At 40.2% G+C, this 15,832-nt stretch overlaps 1 protein-coding gene across 11 annotated transcripts in view; it reads left to right on the forward strand.

The window, feature by feature from the left end:
• Window positions 1–15,832, forward strand: part of DST (dystonin) — a 391,150-nt gene that overhangs the window by 356,792 nt on the left and 18,526 nt on the right. For all 11 annotated transcript variants that reach the window (XM_063125032.1, XM_063125037.1, XM_063125036.1 and 8 more), the window contains 8 exons: window positions 1,059–1,228; window positions 2,557–2,716; window positions 4,323–4,517; window positions 6,446–6,574; window positions 11,818–11,961; window positions 13,642–13,830; window positions 14,305–14,434; window positions 14,781–14,944. In XM_063125032.1, coding sequence (XP_062981102.1) covers window positions 1,059–1,228; window positions 2,557–2,716; window positions 4,323–4,517; window positions 6,446–6,574; window positions 11,818–11,961; window positions 13,642–13,830; window positions 14,305–14,434; window positions 14,781–14,944 — 1,281 coding nt within the window. The remainder of the gene's footprint in view (window positions 1–1,058; window positions 1,229–2,556; window positions 2,717–4,322; window positions 4,518–6,445; window positions 6,575–11,817; window positions 11,962–13,641; window positions 13,831–14,304; window positions 14,435–14,780; window positions 14,945–15,832) is intronic.

Raw genomic sequence — 15,832 nt, forward strand, 5'->3', positions numbered from 1 at the left:
TCAGATCAGCACACTGAGGCATACACAGAGAGCAGTGATCATAGAGCAGTGATCAGTAAGCAGTGATCAGTAAGCAGTGATGAGTTCCATTTTACACAAGTGAGAAACTATATACAGATCTACACAATTCTTATCTACATTACATACAGCTGTGATGAGGCTAACTTAGAATCTTGGCAAGGTTCCCAGAACAGCCTCTATCTCAAGGTAATTGCCCACAGATAGACTTTCTCTGTTTAACCCTGAGATAGCCATACACACACAATTTTAATGACTAAGCAAGTATTTCTTTCATATACTTAACATTATACTCCTTATTTACTTTGCTACTGAAGCGATCTCTTGACAAAATATTTAAACTTAAAATTTATCATTCAGTTTGAATATTATCCAACTCTGAAAGGTGTCATGAAGATCTTGATTGCACTCTTCATATGGCTTAGTTTTTAATGCTTTTCATTAGAAGTGTACAGAAGGTGCAAGCAATCCCAGTCTGATATGTTTCTTTTTTAATGGAAAGGAATGGAAAAACAATTTTCACTACAGCTTCACAAGTCAATTAAGATGGGGTACTTGGCTTTCAGGTGATTTTGGCCCATTTAAGTTAAAGAGGACTAAATTAGTTTAAATGCAAGTGATTTGGTGTAATTGCTTTGTCGAAGGCAGCCTAAATTGATGGGCTGTCACATTAAGCTGAACATCCTGATCCTATTGCCATTTCTCTTGCATAATTTGTTTTAATTGCTCAGTTTAATGTCAATTGATTGATTGTCCTATTGATTTCGATGATATGAGGTATATTCAGGAATAAAAGCCTGGGATCCAAATCACCTAATGACATTATACACACTTACCTGGAAGTAAGACCCATTGAACTCAATAGGGCTTTCTTCTGAGAAAACATGCAGGGGATTGCCCTGTTAATGAGATTTCCTTCTAAATACAGTTTGTTTGGGTATCCCAGCAATTGTGTTTGGCTCTGCTGTGCTAAATGCTTAGTCCTGTAGATTGTGTGTGTTGTGTGCTTCATATTATGTTCCCTCTCCTTTCTTGAATAGGAGTTCCAAAAAGCTCTTGGAGCCAAACATTCTGTGTACGACACCACAAATCGAAGTGGACGCTCCTTAAAAGAGAAAACTACCCTTGCTGATGACAATCTGAAACTGGATGATATGCTAAGTGAACTCAGAGACAAATGGGATACAGTTTGTGGAAAATCTGTAGAAAGGTAAAACCAAAAGCCATGTACCTTATTTAAAAAGTGTGACATAAAGCAATAGTTAGGTGGAAGGAGCACTCTTTCTCTTGTCATCCATTTGCCTTTCCCCAACTGGTCATCAGTATAGCAAATGTGCCCTGGACCCATGGGCACATTTGGAACTTTGAGAAACTGTCCTGGCCGTATTCGTAAAATGGCTGCCATGGGTGAGCATAGCTAGTCACAAAGGACCAGTAATCTGCCTAGAGGCATTCAAGGGAAATTAAGATGGCAGCAGCTAGATGTCCCCACTTTGCTTTGAAGGACTCCCTGCTTGTCCATAAGAAAATATAAAAATATTTTTAAATAAATTTGGGAGGAGTTGGGTGTCTCAGTGGGCAACAAGGAAGGTGTCTAAGGGCACATTGGTACAGACACTGCATTGCCTACCCCTGAACTAGTCTTACAAGGAACCACGTTGAGCAGAGGATGAAGGTTCTTGTTTTTCTTACTGTGGCTGGATGTGGAGATCTACTTGTGCTCAGCCAAAGTCTCTGGGATGGCACAGAATTCTAAGGAGACATCCTGAGAAATGGGAGGTGGATGGACCTACTCATGCACATTTTTCTTAGCCTGTCCATTTAGTCTCAAGGCAGAAGATCTTGCTTTCCCAAGGGAGTTAATTTTCCACTATATATTTACTTTGCCACTGAAACTGATCTTGACAGAGGGACATAAACTAAAAAAATGTTTTGTTGATGTTGCATCTGAAAATAAGCTTGACTCTTCCTCCCCTTTGGAAAAGGGAAATGTCTGCTGGCAGGAGTACATGATATCCCTGGAGCTGGGCACTGGCAGGCCACGTAGAGCAGCGGACATCCTTGTAGGAAGGGAGAAGTAGCAGGTAGCACAATAGCAGCATGAATGTTGTAGGAAGTGATGGAGTCTTGATGAAGAATCCTGTGGCAGATGGTTTTGTTCCTACAAGGTCTGGATTAGTGTGGTCTCTATTGCTCAGCGTATGGAGGGTGTCTGTAAGTCTGTAGAAACTCCATAACCTTTACGTGTGCTGCAGCAGTATTGAAATTCCTCCACATGGTCATCCCCAGACGGAGGAGCACTTGCCATGTATTGCCACATCAGCAGAGATCCATTTTCAGTTGGGTGTCATTGCTGATCAGAATGAAGAGAAACGTTGCTACTTTTTCTTCCTACTGTTAAAAAAACAAATATGAATTGTGGTTCCTTTTCGTTTATTTGAATCACTGTTTCCTTTATGAACATAAGCATAGTGGTAAATGAGAGGGTGTTTTTCCCCCCTCTCTGTTGTGTATGACTATTTCGTTTTCCCACTACAGACAAAACAAACTGGAAGAAGCCCTGCTGTTTTCGGGACAATTTACCGATGCTCTTCAGGCTCTCATAGATTGGCTGTACAAAGTGGAACCACAGCTGGCCGAAGATCAGCCTGTGCACGGAGACATTGATTTAGTGATGAATTTAATAGATAATCACAAAGTAATGGCAACAGAATTACAGTTATTTTCATATTATTTTAAATTAGGCTTTTCAAAACATTTTGATTGAATGTCTGTTGGGTCAGTTTGAAACCTTAAGGAAGATTCATGAACCCATTGAATAGATTATAAAAACCTAGACTTGTGGTATAAAAATGTGTTGGAGAGGAAAAGTCCTTGCAATCTGCAAGGAACTAGTTTGGTCTAAAACCTGCCTTCAGTTCTAATGTTGCTTTGTTATCTATTGATTTATGGATATTTTAATTCAGATTATTTCAAGCCCTCAAATATTAAAAATGCACCCAAAATATTTCCCAAACAAAACCCCTGATGCTGTGACTCATAGTATTAGCATTTTCTGCTCCTTTCATTCCAATAAATTTATGATGGATTCAGGAACTCTGATGCACATATGTTCCAACCATCTGCATGGGCTTCTCCGTTTCTTTGAGTGGAGGCAACAGATCCATATGGCCACATTCCTTTGCATGCATAGATCTGTTGAAAGAAATGAGGAAGCAGGGCCTCTGGACCAGGAGGTAGAAGGACAGGACAGGAAAGAGCGTGAAATCCAAGTGGGGAACAGGGATTGAGCAGGAACATGAGTGATCCACATTATCAAAGCTTGCACTAGTTTTAAATCCTTGTATACTTAGAGTTCATTAGTAAGTGTTTCAAGAGGGTTATTTTTTTTTAATTAAAATTACCAATTTTCACCTGATCCTACATCACATCACACAGTTGCTGGAGTGCAATAAACCGTGGCTTACTGTGATGGGAAAGAGCTTAGCCCCTACCCCGCAAAGCCAGACATGCCTCTCTGGCACACCCGTGAGAAGAAAATTGGAAACTTTAATTTTTATTTATAATGTTTAGTGTTATTTCTGAACCTAAACTACGGTTTATCTTAGCTATGGTTTGCTGAAACATGCCAGCTTCATAAACCAGTTTGAAGTTGGATTATTTCAAACAAATCATAGTTACAATTAACCACAGTTTATCGAGTTTGGGTGACACAGCAAGCTGTGGCTATAAAAACTAGAAGTGAATGCTTCCAAACTCCTATCAGCTGTGCAAGAAGAGAAAGGGAACACTCAACCTCAATGGGATGTTAGGCCCATTCCCATTATTGTAATATCTGAACATGTTTGTTTTCTCTCAGAATGTATGTAAAAGGTCTGATTAAGAATAAATTAAGCAAAACAAATCAAATACAGCAGAGAAGCAAGGATTGAATAAAATGAAGTCAGATTGGGAGATCAAAATATTACATCAAAACACGCTAAGCCATGGTGGTTAAGCATTTTGAGCTAAACATTATGGCTTAGCGTGTCGTGCGAACCATGATTTAGCATGTTGCGTGAACCATTCTTAACCATAAGCATGGTTTAAGCACACTCATTAACAGTTTACTGCAAAAAGGTTAGCGGCCTAACCATGGCTTAGCATGTTGTCTGAACAGGCCCAATATGTAGTTTAGGTTTACTTTCTCTGAAACTTAAATCAGAATAAAGAACATTCTTCATAATTGCAATAAACGTGTTACGGAGGAGTCGGAGAGATAGAAATTGCTAAATAGATGGGCACAATTTCTTTCCATTGTTCAGGGCTTCCAGAAGGAACTGGGAAAGAGGACAAGCAGCGTCCAAGCTCTGAAACGCTCTGCACGTGAGCTGATAGAAGGTAGCCGCGATGATTCCTCCTGGGTAAAGGTCCAAATGCAGGAACTTGGCACTCGGTGGGACACTGTGTGTGCATTGTCTGTCTCCAAGCAGACCCGACTGGAACAAGCCCTCCACCAGGTGAAGAACAAACCGATTGCACAGAATTCAGTCAGGTGCAGCTTTGCAATGCATTCATTGGATATGACTACTGCATAGCAAGTGAGGAGACAAGGAGGGCCTGCTTCGTGTCATGCACATGCCACAAGGCTTTCCATGTGCAAAAGAGTCTGCAGTTGAATGGGTGGAGGGATGAGCCCAATCACAGCTTATCAAACAAATTCCATTTGAAACAGAAGTTCCTGATTTCATTTCATTTATTACATTTATATACCCAATAGCCCAAGCTTTGTGGGTGGATTACAAAGATTAAAACCCCACAAACACAATTCGGTAACATAATATAAAATGATCTACACAAAAATATAAAAACAATTTTAAACCATCAACAACAAAAAATCCCAGGACCTGTTAAAAGCCTTTTCATATGTTGCTGGGAGAGCAATTCTATGGTCCCTATTCTATGGTTGCTGGGAGAGCAATTCTATGGGAGAGGATCGGATTTTTCAGGTTCCTCTTCCTGAGGCCATGGATACTGCTATTAGCATTGTATGGAATATCTGCCTGGGACTGTAAGGGCAGCAGAACCCTCACACCCCATGTCTGGCCCTCAGGGGCCCAGGCGGACCCACCTGGCTCTAGGAGTGACCCGCGCCCGACTCAAGGTTCCAGTCCCTCCCCCGTCCCCTCACAGCTGCCACAGAAGGAACAACAGCTGCTTCCCAAGGTTACAAATGCAACTTCGGGGGTGGGAGAAAGGGGGGCATTCCAGTGGGCAAGGAGAGGGATCCACATTATCCTGTGGCTTCTTCAGCTCTAGTCCTGCCCCTGACATCACAGCCTCTCTAGAGGGGCTCAGAAGCCCATCTAGAGGAAAAGCAACAAGGACAGTTAGTTGAAAAAATGCCTCCATTGCTCCTTCTGTTGTGTCGGGTGTCAGCCCACAGAGCATAGGGTATTCTGAGCGCTCCAATATCAGAGTGCTCCTTTAAAGGGCATAGGATTGCCTCCTGAATTCCCAACTGATACTCAATTGCAACCCAAACCAAGACAATGGAATAGTGAAATTGACTAGACTGGATTGCAGATAGCTCCTAGCCTGGTCTAATTTGGACCTAAAAAAGAGTGACTGGATGGTAGGGTAAAGATAGGTTTATATTATTTGTTTTTGTGTAGTAGCCGTTGTCCTTTCACATACTTAAAATAATTGGTGAAGAATTCTCTTGAAACATTTTCCAAACTTGCCCAGCCATGGGTGAGCTAGGGATGTTAATAACCATGGGTATTATCTATTAGATGCCTCCAATAATCACAACAAAGTGTACATATGTACGTATATTGGAGCAGTACACATTGACTGCTTGGAGGTAGGTTATGCTTTTTCCTGCCACTTCTCAAAGCACTACTGAAATCTGAAAAACCAGTTTGACTAAAGACTATGGCAGAACACCGGCAAAAAAGTAATATGTGTACCTTGTCATCAGAAATGACAGCCCTATAATAATTCTGCTTCCAACATTGTGATGAACTAATATCTATACACAACTTCACTTACCTTCCCGTCCCTTTGAAGTAATCATTCATTAGCATGACTCCACCTGATAGGTTAAAGTACCCCTTTTTGTAATTTGTCATGGGAAGGCAAGTTATTCTTAATATAGCTTTCACATATGCCATCAATCATATATTTAAAAGCACGCATGAACCGGCCTTTGGGCTTTCTTCCATTTTTTTTAAAGCCATGACATTTTTACAGTCATGATAGTGAGGTGCTGTATGTCAGATTCCTTAATGGAAAGTTAATGTGCCTTCATTGCTGCGTGATAAATGGCTCTGCCAGCCTGGGTGCAGTACATTGTTCATGGGAGGAATCCAACATTGTACGTTTTCTGTCCAGATCCCTTTTTCAAAGTTCTCCTCCCCCTCCCGCCTCACTTTCATTTATACAGGCCGAGGAATTCCACTCTGTTGTACGTGTACTTTTGGAATGGTTGGCTGAGGCTGAACAGGCCCTGCGTTTCCATGGCATCCTCCCAGATGATGAAGAGGCTTTGCGTACACTAATAGATCAGCATCGGGTGAGTAAGATAACTGAGACAATGCTGGCTCTTGAGACTAGATTTATGTAAAGGCAGGAGTGAAATAAAGCTATTTATGGCTTATTTGTATCTAGCAATGAAAAATAGTTTTCTTTCCTAGAAATGAAGCAGAGCCTTTCTACAGATTCAGCTAATTTAATGGCGATGTTTTCTAGGAAAGATTGATAACTGAATCAGTTAAAACTCCTTAAAATTGAATTGACAAATCCTCAATATGCTATTTAGACATCACATATCATTTAATGTTTGCTTCCATATCCATCTTAAAGCTCTTGCTCTTTATAGAGATGTAATTGTTAGATAATGGTAGACCCCACCTTCCCTTGGAGTCTTGGAAAAGACCACATCCTAGATATTTCAGTCTTCTATATCCAAACAGGAGAAATTTGGTAGGATTCTACTGGCGTATTCATTTTCTTCCTACTGATTCTCAACCTCTACTTTCTTAGTATATCATTGCTCCCTACGATCTGAATACTCAGTTCCCTGAAAAATACCAGCTTGGAAGCCTGCAAGAGAAACGTATAAGCGATAGAATGGTTGGTTTAATATTTATCGTGCCAAAACTAGAGGCCAGGTGGTGAGACTGAAACCATTGTGCTCTTCTTGTTAAAGGCCTGCACAATTTATGACCTGTCGTGTCAATTGTAGCCCATCAACCTAGCTATCCATAAGAGAGGTTCCATGCATCTCCTGTTTTTGCTGCTGCATAAGGCTACAAAAACAGGGTGGCTGTCAAGCACAGCAGGCCAAAAGTATTTGGTAGATGAGCTGTATTCAGCTACTTTAAATGCCCATTACAAATGGTTGTAGTGAAGCCTGCTTTACGTTTGTGAATATTGACAGTAAAAGAAACACTCTAGAGGTATTTGATTTCCAGTCAAACCAGGGGCTGAAGCATGAAAGGAAAAGAAGCCTATTTAAATCAACTATTTATATATCAAACACGTTATGCAAATGCACATGTAAGTACATGGTCATACACAGAGGTTTGGGGCCAGGAAGTGGGCAACTTTTGCTGTTTTGTTTTATTTTATTGTGTTGATGCTAATTCTCCTGCACTGGCTGTGGTAGTAAGTATACTTACCTGAAAGCAGGTTCCCTTGAAATAATTAGAACTGATTACCAAGACATTTAGGATTGGGTTATGCATCTTATATACCATTTTTGAATCTAGGAACAAGTGGCTAAGAACAAGATGAGCTCAAGGGGCAGAAAAGTTCCTGTTAACATTGACTTATGTCAGAATTACATGTTAAGGGCATTTGTGACGACTGTCAAGGAAGTGGCGTCAGGACGGGGAAACTCACCATGCAATAGCATCACATCATGTCTTTTTGCTTATTACATATTAGGGGAGGGGAAGAGATGGGGAGATCAATGGCTGCTGTTTTTTGTCAGCAGCCATACACCTCTTGTATCATGTTGTTCTGCCCATAATTTCACTGGGACAGATCAAGCTCCTTTTTTCCACTGGTGGGATCATTCCCTGATGCTCTCATCAATGGAAAGGGGGGGGGCAATCTTTCCCGATTCCTCTCCCTTCCCCCTCCAGCCCCCATTGCCACTTTGTCCACTATTCTAAAGAGCCCTCTGGAGCAGATAGGGGAGGGTGGAATCAATGAAGATCATTGCCTCTTCCATTCCACCATCAGGTTTCCTCTGCTGGATTGGAAGCCTCCGTGGACGGAAGAGAAATTCTGGATCTAACTCATTGCTTTCAGTTGGATTTTTCTAAGTACATATTGGATTGTAGTAGAATATGTTATGAGTCAGGCCATTTTTGTGTGCAGCTACTCCTCCAGCTCCACCTTTTTCCTGGCTAGCCTTCATGGGTCTATTACCATACAGTGAGATCATGGAAAAGCTGCCAGAAGTTATACCGTTAATGAAGAAGAAGAAGAAGAAAATATCTTGTTTACTGTCGTTTCTTTCTGAACAGACTCCAGATGGTTCTCTTTGGCTTTTTTTTCTCACTAAAGAAAAGGCAAATGTACACATACATATACACAAAGTCATTCCCTAAGCTCAAAAGGCAATGTCAAACACTCACACAAATAATCTACAACCATTGTTAAGATGTAAATAAAATAATAATAATAATAATAATAATAATAATAATAATAATAATCTGTAAAAGCTGTGAGTGAACGCATATTCTGACACAGTTTATAGTTTTGGAAATCTTCAAAGATACTTCTTTTCTAATCCAAAATGTGCTATGTAATTTCATGGCACTACTGCCTTTTTTCTTCGTGAAGAAAATGACTAGTAGGGATCTTACCATTTTACATAGCAAAATGTTAGAATTCTTTGCCCCACTTTTGTGAGGTGTTATTTTCAAAACAATATGTGGTAAAATACATACATTAAAAACATTTAGGCAAACCCATTGCAGATATATTGGGATGTGTGTGTTTATCATCAAATAATTTATATTTGTTTTTGTAAGTAAAGCCAATATTTATGGCTTCTGAACTTTCTAACTAAGAACATTCCTTTAAGCATTTTTAATGCGGAAAAATAATCAGTATTTATAATGTATGCCCTTACTGTGGTGTTACATTTTCAAATAAAATAAAATTTCTTATTAAAAAAAAACAGTTAGTTGGGAAAGCATTATAAACTCCGCATTTTTCATTTTATATCATAGCAGATTGAAATAACTAAATGTAATAGTTATGGCTATCTTTAGTGTATTTTAACTGATGAAACTCCATGTATGATTGATTTGAATATTTAGGCAACTGATATAATAAATTATGCAATCTGCCAATTCTATTTACAAAACAATTTATTTATTTATTTATTTATTGCATTTCTATACTGCCCAATATCCGAAGCTCTCTGGGCGGTTTACAAAATTAAGACAATTCAAGTATAAAACAACAGTATAAAACTATAATATAAAATACAATATAACATAAGACTATATCAGTCCACATCCAGAAGTCTTCTCTTTTGAAAAGCTCAGATTCATATCCAATTTACATGTTTTAAATTTTTGCCCTTGATTGAATGGAGGTTATATATGCTAGGCAATTAAGATTTTACTTCTCCTTGTGGTCTTTGGCCTAAAAGGCACAGTGGGTTAATGCATTAATTTAGTTAAGAAAGGAAATACATTTGCCTCCTGCTCTCTCTTCAGCCCAGCTTTATTCCCTCATCCACTCCAAACTCCCATAAATCTGTTCTCTTGTAAAAATGTTCTATATCCTCAATTCACTTTCCATTTTCCAAATCAGTATAATTTCCTTTCATTATTCGAGGATGATGTAGGACTTGTAGCTTTTAGGAAGCGTTTGATAGAACTGTTTTGTAGTACTGGCTTAGTTTTACAGAGAAGATTTCATCTTTCAAGTCAGTAGCTAAGACTGCAGTTCTATGCACACTTACTTGTGAGTAAGTGCCACTAAATGTAGCAGAGCTTACTTCAAAGTAAACATACATGAAATCATGCTGTCGACCTAAGAATGTAGTAAATGCTAAATTAATTCCAGATTTTTTGTGAAACCTCTTTGAGATAGCTAAACGCTTGACTTGATATACTTGTACCTGCTAATTGCACAGAAGCATTATTGCTTCTGGAAATAGTTTAATGGAATAGGAAGCTGTTCTTCTACAACTGCTATTCAGTTTTTCCAAATAAAAGAAATCAAGCACTCTGTGTTTAATTGATTATTTCATCTACAAGTCAGTTTAAGTTTAAATAATTTGATTCCCGTTGACTAGATTTCATTGTTTTTCATACCCTTGTTTTAGGGATTAGAGTGGTAAGATATCCACATATTCAACCCAAGAGCTAGAATTAAATTTTACAGGGGTGCGGGTGACAGAAGAGAATCAGATGTCTGGGAAACTGCCATCATTTATATAACAGAGTTCTGTAAAACATGTGTGCGACAACATGATGTTCAGAGCTCAGGGGAACCAGTAAACCAGAATGTTGAAGCTGTGGAATGTTTTGTGTCCTTCATAAAGTAATAGTTCACAAGCTATTACATCAGAGATGAAAGAACAGCATTGGTAGCAGGTGAGAAGTCCCTTGCTGCTCTGTGGTCGTTTGTCTCAGTCCTCCTGTCCCCTTTCTTCATGAAGAAGGTCATACTTTTAAAAAGAATATTTTCAAAAGAGTGTTAAAGGGTGGAACTGTCTCAATGATAATGCTTTGCCCACAGAAGGCCAGTTTCTTTTGAACTATAAGGAGCTTGCCACTCCCATGAGGGAAAGTTGAAATTCTGCACTGGCTCAGATTATAACCTGACTGGAAAAGAATTTGGAGTATCGGAAAGCTCACTTCTTACCTGAGATGAGCCATGTTCCAAAGCTCATATCTGGGCCTGACCCCTATGAGCTTCAATGACATCTCTACTTGGCACCCTGTCCTCAGTGTCCTTGTCTCTGGGCTCCCTATCTCTTAAATTTCCCTTATTCTGGGACCTCTTCCCACTCCTCAGCTTGCTCTTGTGTGAGACTTTAATCCTAGCCAAACTGATAACTTTCCGTTCCTTTGCTGAAGTTGGACTGCGTGTTGTCTAGTTTCTCAGAGTAACTAAAAGTTCCATTCGACCACACAACTATTCAGTACCAAGCCTTGTTACCACAAACAATACAATAGTTGTTCATTAATCATTTGTAAAAGTTTTTATGGGGATTTTGAAATACAGGGACTGATTCTGATGTCTCTTCCCAGATTAGAAACACCCTTCTGGCACAAACAACAGATAAAGCATTTGAATTGTGTATATATTCGTTTGCATTAAGATTCATCCAAGAAACAAGTGTCTAAAAATGGCCCAGACTATTAATGCCTCCCATATTCTTGCTCTTTGCAAGGCTGACATGTGGCTGGATGATTCACACATTATCTTCTGGAGTAGGAAAAAATTGGAATCAAGCCTGCCTTTCCTAGTGGAAAGGACTTCATTGGATTTTACCCTATATTGCAATGCTAATGAGTTTCAAGCTATAACATATATCTTATCTCTTAAGATAGTCTGTAATCTGCAGTTGTTTTTAAAATATTCTTAGTGTTTCTTCTAAATGATCAACTTCCCTGTGGTTTTATTTTGCTCCATCTCTGCCGTTGAACTGGCCCAGGCACTATATGATTTAGTGTAGACATTTCTTCTCTTTTACTTAGCCAACAAAGTCTGAAGTTACTTGAATTTTCCCTTTGAACCAGTGCCAACACTTAATTTAAATCACTGTTTCTGCCTTAGGAATTCATGAAGAAACTGGAAGAAAAAAAGGCTGAACTAACTAAAGCCACAGGTATGGGAGAGGCTGTCCTGGCTATCTGCCACCCAGACTCCATCACTACCATTAAGCACTGGATAACAATCATCCGAGCGAGGTTTGAAGAGGTCAGTCCAACTCAAGCAGTTCTCTGTGGTAACAATCCATCTTTGACAGCTTGGAACATGACTGGCAATTAGCAAGGCAGTTACTTTGTGGGGAAATGATCCAGCTGTCGAGAGCAAAATGTTTACATTCTGATACTGACATGTATAATAGGCCACTTTTTACTCTTCTTTCCTAGCTATGTTATGAGAAAAAAAAGTGAAGAGAAGGAAAACAGCACCGATGTCTGTTTACATTCAAGGGCAATCTCTTGCCCTCCCCACAAAAGGGGCACTTGAATAAAAGGTTTTGCTTTAAAACAATGTAGTAACCATATGACAAAGAAATCTGTTGCCGGTGCTTAGAAATAATGGCTTTCAATTATTTCCAGGTGTGTCAGTGCAACCTGTTTTTGCCTAATGCAAGAAAAAAGGTCCATTAAACTGATAGTAATATGTGTGCTTTGGAGGGGGATGTTTGGAGGAGGATGTATATATATGTCTCTTAAATTGTGTTCAGAAATGTAGGAAATGTCACACACATTTGTGTATTGGAAACAACACACATCCTGAAGGCCCTTGAAAACTAAACGGGAGAGCATAATCTCTTTCCTGCGAACTATGAATGTATCACTCTTCGTAAACTGGATAGTATCCAGGGGAGTTGCTCTGCTCCAGCTGATTCTGTTGAACAAGCAGGACTAGCCCAACGGAGAGTTAGTGCTTTGTAAAAGAACCCTGGAAACATGTGGAAACACTCGTTTTCAGATCAGGGCAGGTCAAGCTGTGCTGACCTGCCCTGGTCCTGAAATGAGCATTTCCAGTTCCTATAGGAAGTGCTAACTCTCAGTTCCGCTAGCAGTGAGTCCACTGGCACTTGAGCAGCATTGGATACGGCCCGCTGCATTTAAAACACAGTCTTCAAAACATAGCATCAGCCATAAATGATTCTCAGTCATCACCTCCTTTGACAAACAGTTATCTGATTGTATCCAGTACAAATAAACATATGCAATAACTCTCTATATACAAAATAAATGATGTGCATAATTTTAAATATCGAGTTATTTGCCATTCATTGGTGGGAGGACCCACTAACCTGGTTCTCGCACATAATGTTGACTCATGGTTTATTTAAACCAAGGGTTGTTTCACCAGGCAAGAGAGGTAATAAAACCCAGCCACTTTACATTCCAGTACTACAAAGACATCTTGGATACAGGGAGAAAGTGAAAAAAAGGAAGGAAACAAACAATGCAGGGACTGAGAAAATAAACCATGGTTTGTTCAATCATCTGCCAGACAAAGCTTGGGTAGGGTAACAAATCATGGATTAACCATGGCTTAAATAAACCATGGGGTGGCATCATGTGTGAACCAGGTCACTATGTACACCATAACAAAGATTCATTCATTGAAGATTATGAAAATATCATTGCATGTTGTGTGATACAACACTTTTGAGTTGCTCAAAATGCTTGATATGCAATAAAAAGGCAGCAACTGTTTTATTAGTCATCTGCACTTTCCTTTCTGAGGTGCAGAGAGTTTTATATCATACTCACAAAGCTCGCCAGTGTAGCTGCTCAGCACTCCTCAGATAATGAAGCCAAATTTCATTACAAGAAAGGAACGGATGGCCAAAGCTCTGGGTTATTTGTGTGAATGACCAACTAATTATAATGGTCTGCTCTTCACTTCAAGGTGTTGGCATGGGCCAAGCAACATCAGCAGCGATTGGCAGGAGCCTTGGCTGCCCTTATCGCTAATCAGGAGTTGTTGGAAGCGTTATTGTCCTGGTTGCAGTGGGCAGAGACAACTCTTAGTGAAAAGGACAAGGAGGTCATCCCTCAGGAGATTGATGATGTCAAAGCACTCATAGCTGAACATCAGGTAAGAGAACCGTGGCTCTGCCATACTGCTCCGAGGATCCAAGTTAGTCAACGTATATTTGTTTTAGAGCTGGGATGTGGAATCTCTTTCAGCCCAAGGGCTGAATTTCATTTTGGAGAAGCGCTTGAAGGCCACATTCCAGTGTCGGATGGGGCCAAAGGGGAAAGGGCAACACCAAAATAGCCACATACTTTATCTTAAAGGTCCTTTAATACAGCCACTGCCTGTATTGTCATCCTGATGTACACAGTTGTGGCAGACATTATAGGCACGCTGCCTTTCAGGTGTTCCATAGGACATGCTGTATCCCACACAGATGTTGATGTACATATCAGAAAAAGCAATGTGTGAAACAGGTTCTGTGTGCACATGGGGGAATCCCAGAGACCTCTGGATCAAACTTGTTGTTTCCTCGGGAATGTTGCAAATTATTCCTGTGCGTTGTTCATCAAAGCAACTACCATTTAATTGCAGACCTTCATGGAGGAAATGACCAGAAAACAGCCTGATGTAGACAAGGTTACAAAGACACACAAAAGGAAAGCAGCTGAATCTGGTCCAATCCAGTCTCATATTCCTGTACTGGATAAAGGAAGAGGAGGAAGTAAGTAATCATTTCATGGAGGGAAATGGGGAGCATTACATATAGACATTAACCAATTATTTATAAACGGTTACAGTACGTTCCCCTCCCCTTATATCAGATAGGTTGGTTTTGACTCCCCACTCCCCACATTTAAAAAGCAAACAGGATGAGCTAGGGGTTAGCAACTTGTGGCCCTAAGGTCCAATTTACCTTCCTGAGGCATGTCACCTGATGTCTCTTCTTCTTATACATAGAACCATAGTATCTTTTTAAACCAACATATGTGCTACGTTATGTTTTGTTTAAATTGCTTTGAAAAGCATGAACAAGCAGAAGAATGCTAACTGTATCTGCCTTTTAACAGGAAAGCGTTCTCCAACACCAAGTATGTATCCTTCAGGTGCGCAGGCCCAGATTGAAACCAAGAATCCACAGGTGAACCTCTTAGTCAGCAAGTGGCAGCAAGTCTGGCTTCTGGCTCTGGAAAGAAGAAGGAAACTTAACGACGCTTTAAACCGATTAGAGGAGGTCAGTAGACAGTCGATAGAGGGCAGTATCCAATATGACACTAGCACTAGTGGAATTTACATTGCACTACTCCGGGGTCCCCAACAAGGCACTCACGGGCACCATGGCACTCATGGGGACCTCTAACAGTGCCCAAGAAACTCCCTCCCTGGCCTTCAGACAAATTATTTTAAGAAAAATCTTTCTCTCCCTTGCTAGCCTCTAGCCTTGCTCTTTTTTCTCCTCTCTATCCCTTTGCATTACTATTTCTCCTCCCCTCCGAGCTTCTAGCCTCACTATTCCCCCTCCTCTTATTTCTTTGTTTCTCCCCCTCCCAGACTCCAACCTTCCTCTTTCTCTTCCTTCTATCCTTTTGCTCAGTGTTTATCTCCCCTGTGCCTCTTTAGCTTACTTTTGACTAGCCAGCCACCATGGCAGCCATTATGTGACTAGCCACATCCTCCATGGGAACCATTTTGTGGTGGTGCCCACAACAGTTTCTCAAATTCCCAAATGTGCCCATGGGTCCAAAAAGGTTGGGGACCCCTGAGCTAGTCTAAGCTGCAACACTAGTAAAACGTAATTTACTCTAGCCAGTAGCATTGCATTAAATACTACCCATAATAATAATTGTGTTTTCTTTAACTTAATCCTGCCTCTTATATTAGTGGCGTTGACACTCCTTTATGTGTGTGTGTGTGTGGAGGGGATTAGGTGTATCCTTTCCCCATCCATCATGCAGGGATGCATGCCACCAACACCCTGCTCATGCCATTCCTCACCCGCTTTTTTGAGAGAGAGAAATCTCATAAGCAGACATCAGCATGGAATTCCCAAAACATAAATATTACATCATCTCTGTGGTGAAGGTAAGGGGCATCCTCTTGCTCCTGTACACGTTCAAAGAGG

This window comes from Elgaria multicarinata, chromosome 4 (assembly GCF_023053635.1).
Source record: "Elgaria multicarinata webbii isolate HBS135686 ecotype San Diego chromosome 4, rElgMul1.1.pri, whole genome shotgun sequence".
Taxonomy (NCBI): domain Eukaryota; kingdom Metazoa; phylum Chordata; class Lepidosauria; order Squamata; family Anguidae; genus Elgaria; species Elgaria multicarinata.